Below are 5,681 nucleotides of genomic sequence, written 5' to 3'. Positions count from 1 at the left end.
AATTCTATTTGGGTTTGACAACGATTATACCCTTTGAAACTTTGTCTTGCAATTCTATTGAGTTGGTGGTTCCCAGGCCAACGAGGACAACCAGAGCTATGTGTGTATGTTTGTATCTCTCATGTTCATCCACTTCCCCGGCGAATCCCCTATGCAGTCACTCATATCTGTGAAGGTCGGGCCAAAACCCAGGATTAATGTGACACAATTTCATGGAGAAATCAAATCAACTACAAAGTTTCGTAATATCGTGAAAAAACATGCGGGTCTTTATCTAGTACACTTCATATTTGAAACAACAAGATGCAAGCAGGTATATTCGATCTCCAGAACATCTGGATGCAAGTTGCTTGTACATTACGGTTCCTAATACATTAAGGGAGAAAAAAGACGAAGAAGTGCCTTGCAGGGCACTCCTTTTTATTGCTCTTATGATCTTCTGGCGACCTCATTGGTTGATTGCAGAATGATACAAGAAGCGCCGTGACTTGCCACATATTTTGCATCTGTCTGCATGGCAACCAAGTCAACTACCAACGAAAAGAGTGCTAAACTCTCAAACGAATGTAGAATATTGCACGATTTGCATGTTTCAACTTTATTGCTGCATTTGGAACCTATTAGGTTTACGACATGTTCATAGTTTCTGAAGCAAAACTTTACTGTTCACCAAAGGAGACAACTTACTTCATATGACTGTCCCACTCGGGAGTAAAGCATCCTTGATCACAGTTACGATGCCACTTTTGATGAAGTATCCATCAGTCTCCCGGGCTGCTTCTTGAACATTGTCAACATTGATTATCTACAGTACCAATGAGTGCCTTAAGAAAGATCACTAACCCCAAAAATGTAAACAATGTAATATCATGTTCAGGGGGGTGAACATGCAATATAGAAATTATTATGTAATGGGGAGAAACAGATTAAAAGTATGAACATTACCGTGAATTCAAGTTACACATTACAGAGGAAAAAGGAAAACAGAAACCAGTAGATGCTTAGAGCCTGTTTGATTCACAGGAATTCTAAAGGAAACTTGTAGGATTCTTACCCATAGTAATTTTTCATATTGTACTCATTTGATTCAAAGGAATGGAGACCCCCCCCCCCCCCCCCCCACACACACACACACACACACACACACAGAAATTCCTATGGATTGCTTTCCTATACTACAATGCCATAGGAATTCTAACAAGAGGTTAGACCTGTCGGAACATTTCCTATGTGTCTATGACAACTATGACATGTACTCAATCTCTATAGAAATTTCCTGCATTTTCCCTGTGGTGCAACCAAACGTTCCTCTAGGATTTGATATGCCATGCCATACTATTCCTGCGTTTTTCCTATTCCTATATTTTTCAAATCCTTTGAATCAAACAAGCCCTTAACCATAAGTTATATAAATAATGGAATACCTTCACGTTGTCTCCAATACGAGCATTCTTGTCAATGATTGCTCTTCTGATGTGTGAATTCTTTCCAATACCAATGGGAATCCCACCTTTGTCGGCAAGGAGTTTCTTGTCAGCTTCAGTCTGTCGAACAACAAAGGGTGAGTACATTCATCTGCCAGAAGCATACTTCACTTCTATTTCATTGTACCTCATAGTAGTCTGCGCCCATTAGTAATGTGTCCTCTATAATTGCACCTTCAGATATGCAGGACCGCAGTCCAACTACTGAATGGTGTATCTTGCAGTTCTACATGGACAGAAAAGCGAGGCAGAGTGAACATAGAAGCAATTATTACATCCAGCCTGACAAATCACTTGAAAGGAGATATAGCAATCACATGCCACAGTATAAAAGGTTTCTGAACATTTTTTAAATGTTAATGAAAAAATGTGAAAAGCGAGGCAGAGTGAACATAGAAGCCATTATTACATTCAGCCTGACAAACCACTTAAAAGGAGATATAACAATCACATGCCACAGTATAAAAAGTTTCCAAAGATTTTTATAATGTAAATGAAAATATGTCAACTGAAGAAGGTTAGCACTCCAACTGAAAAGGGCTATTTACTTTAATAACACATCCTTCGCCAATAACACTGTCTGTCACGTCAGCATCAAGAACCTTTGAAGGAGGCAAGTGTCGAGGTTGGGTGTAAATTGGAGCAGAACGGTCATAGAAACTGCATTAAATTGATGGTATATATTAAATAGACAGGGAGCAATTCTAACACTTTGCATGCATGAAATTTCACAATCTCTGACACATCAGGGCGAAAGAAGAGCTAACCTGAAATCTGGTATTGGCTTTTTGGTAATTCCCAAATTTGCGTTATAGAATGCCTCAATTGTACCAATATCTTCCCAGTAACCATCATATAAGTATGCTTGTACCTATAAACAACAACTAAACTCTTACGCAGCACATCTTACAAATGTAAATGCCAATATAAGTGCATATCTGATAAATATTAGCATATAAGTTTTTGGAAAGAGCTTATCACTTGAGAGTATTTTTGTGTCAAGGTAAGATGATACAAAATCATCAGAACAGAAGAAATAAACTGAATAAAGGAAACTACAAAACTCAATGTGCTTTCATACCCTCATTCCAGTGCTAGTCGCACCAGGAATAACCTCACTTCCAAAGTCATTAGCTCCAGGAAATTGGTCACGGAGAAGCTGGAGCATTACATGTTTGCTAATAACGTAGATACCCATGCTAGCGATATAAGGCATTTCCTTTGCCCTCACGTCATCAAGACCAAGTATGGTCGTATCAACCTACAAAATCAATTTAAGCAGCAACATGGTATAAATTTAACCAAGGAAATTTTGTAGCATAGATGATGGTTCACAACTATATATCTGAAATTAGCTAGAGAGTCACATCGTCAGTGTACCATCATTGCTTTCAACTGCTCTCCTTTTGGTTTCTCTGCAAATTCAACTATCCTCCCTTCTTCATCGATTTTCATAAGGCCAAATGCAGTTGCACGTTCCTCATCCATGGGCAAGGCGGCAACAGTAATATCAGCATCTGTTTCTCTGTGCGCCTGAATAAACTTTTCATAGTCCATTCGGTACAAGTGATCTCCGGCAAGAATTAGATATTCCATAACATTATGTTCCTCGAATAGCCATAAATACTGCCTTACAGCATCTGCAGTACCCTGAGATAAGAAAATAAAATAAAGTCAATAGTTTAGAAAAGCTAGCATGGGAACCTAGCAACAGTTTATGTATGATGCATAGTAGGTTAAAATGGCATAACCTATGAAATATAGTTTCCTCTGCAACATTTACAGGTAAATAATGATCACGGGATAATGCTCACAAGAATTAAATCAATGTTACATCACAAACCTTTTTTTTTGTGGGGAACCATCACTACCCATTTACCTATAATAATTTTCAAATGGTAACTAGGAAACTTGTTCAGGACCAGATGCAAGTAAAAATTACAGATTCACATAATGCAAAAGCCTAGTTAACATCAACTTGTGAAAAGTATTAAGCGTCTCTAGCTGAGGTTAAATTCGTGAAAAGTTTTAAGCATCTCTAGTTGAGTTTAAATTTGTCTTGTCATAGCAGCATGCCATTAAATAATATTATTTAGCAATATGGAAATGGTAATCCTATCAAGTGATATATAAAGCTCTGAATTCCCAAAAAAAAAAGCAATATGGAAATGAATTAATAAAAGGAATACTAGTGTGGCAGTGGTACCCTGAATAATCTATATCAAGGTTATCTAAAAAAAAGGACTATGGACATCGCCTTGGAACCGATTTTGATTCCAGTAAGACTGGCCCTGGGATTTTTAAAGAGGGCTTACAGAAATTAGTTCATGGTAGAAAAGGATATGATCATGATTCATGGATAATATTATAAAAGGAATTATAGATTTTTTTTAATCTAAATGCCAACATGACACAAAAATAATTATAAAAGGACATAGCAACTTTTATAAACTCAAAGAATGGAAAGTACAAAAGGAAATAATTCTATTGTATTCTGATAAGGGCTTTAAACCGAATGGCAAATCTCTGATGGATCTAGTACTGAGATACCTGAAACCAGTTAGGATTGTCTGGGCTCTGCTGTGCCGCGAGGACTTCAACAAATCCTTCATTCTTGTATCCTCCAATGTTGCTCCCATAGGCTCGTGAGAGATGACGATTAAGAGAAGCAGAGTTGAACTGTGTCAGCACATAGATCTTTGATATATTGCTGTTCAAACAATTGCTGACAGGAATATCAATAAGCCTGTAGTTGGCACCCAATGGCACAGCAGGCTTCGCACGCTTCTTTGTCAGAGGATACAATCTAGTCCCTGCACCACCTCCCAGAATGATTCCGAGAACACTCTACACAAACCAAAAGAAGCTCATCAATTGCGTATAGCAAAGTAAATGTAACGAAGGATGAGAGCAAAGATTAAGAAACAGAAGTTCTCAGATTTGAGTGTAGCACATGAGACACACAATGAACAACACATACATTCAATAATCATAATCTAGGCATCATTACAAAATACATGTGATGTATCAAAACTCAACAAGAAAACCGATTTAATAAGAATTGAACAAGTTAGAAATAAAAAAACCGAAGTGTTGATCTAATTATCCAGTACCCTTTACGGGCCACATGCCAGGGATCATGGCATCTTCTTGATCGTTTTTTATGAGTAGGACTCTGAACAACTGACACACCCACACCCACACCCACACCCACACCCACACCCACTGATAAAGTAGGACTCTCAACAACTCACGCCCACGATGCCACATTTAGTACAAATAATCAATCAGAAACCGTGAAACGTACATATGATTGATTAGTCACCAGGAATTTAAGACTGCAACAGCAAAAAAAAGAATTATGTCGCGTTGTTCATGTCGAAGAAACTTTTATATGAGAAAAGACGTGAACCGCATTTGCACATCTAAATTACCGACGCCCTATAAGAGAAGAAACCAATAATTTCCCGCACATGTCAAATTCTCATCAAAGATACCGATGCAACGGATCAGGGCGGGGAGACAAGATTAGGCGACCAAGAAGCGACGCATTTGCGCCCTTCCTAGCCTAGTCCAGGCGGCTTACCGTGCTTGCGTCAGGGTCGAGGCAGGTCTGGGAGCTCTTGGAGTCTGACACGGCGCGCGGGGAGAAGACAAACGGCCGTCGCGCTGGAGCCAGGGACAAGGCCAACCCGCGCGGGCGCTGGCGCCGTCCCCGTGGCGCGCGGAGGAGGGAGACGGACTCGCGGGAGGTGGATGCCGAAGCCGCCGCGGTGGAGGCACGTTGCGTGGCGCTCAAGATCTTGCAAGGGGAGGTGGCCGCACCCATCGCCATTACGGTGGATGGCGGAGCTCCGGTCATGGCGCGTCCGTGGCGAGGGATCAGGAGTGAGGAGAGAGATATGTCTGATAGTGAGGGGTGCAGCCTCGTGTGGCTCTGTAAATTTAACTGATCTTCTTCTCAAAAGATCTTCCACTTTCCAGTTTTTATTTTATACAGAGAGAGAGAGAGAGACAGTGAGCTGGTTGTGAGTAAGATTGAGCAGGTGGCACTTTTGGAATGATCTTCCTTCATTTGGCACGATGGTTTTGGACGTTTTCGCCGTTTTCGGTCATGTGGTGGACGTTGCACACAGCCACCGTTCACGGCTGGTTTGCATTCTTCCACTGCATTCCACTCATGAACTTAACCAAACA

The 5,681-nt window shown here is 40.3% G+C and overlaps 1 protein-coding gene across 2 annotated transcripts; it reads right to left on the bottom strand.

The window, feature by feature from the left end:
- Window positions 1–213: 213 nt before the first annotated feature.
- Window positions 214–5,401, bottom strand: LOC124685277 (glucose-1-phosphate adenylyltransferase small subunit, chloroplastic/amyloplastic). Of its 2 annotated transcripts, none has more exons than XM_047219621.1 (10): window positions 5,071–5,401; window positions 4,035–4,331; window positions 2,865–3,134; window positions 2,566–2,745; window positions 2,252–2,355; window positions 2,033–2,144; window positions 1,612–1,710; window positions 1,425–1,544; window positions 688–805; window positions 214–506 (listed from the first exon to the last, which is right to left on the bottom strand). In XM_047219621.1, the coding sequence occupies exons 1-9, from the start codon at window positions 5,344–5,346 to the stop codon at window positions 689–691; spliced, it is 1,575 nt and encodes a 524-aa protein (XP_047075577.1). In that variant the 5' UTR covers window positions 5,347–5,401; the 3' UTR covers window positions 214–506; window position 688. The 2 variants fall into 2 exon arrangements, with proteins under 2 accessions (XP_047075577.1, XP_047075570.1); XM_047219614.1 differs by having other exon boundaries at window positions 214–510; window positions 5,071–5,400.
- Window positions 5,402–5,681: the final 280 nt, after the last annotated feature.

Source organism: Lolium rigidum, chromosome 1 (genome assembly GCF_022539505.1).
Source record: "Lolium rigidum isolate FL_2022 chromosome 1, APGP_CSIRO_Lrig_0.1, whole genome shotgun sequence".
Taxonomy (NCBI): domain Eukaryota; kingdom Viridiplantae; phylum Streptophyta; class Magnoliopsida; order Poales; family Poaceae; genus Lolium; species Lolium rigidum.
The sequence above is the reverse complement of the archived record's forward strand: the minus strand, read 5'-3'. Positions and strand labels throughout refer to the sequence as shown.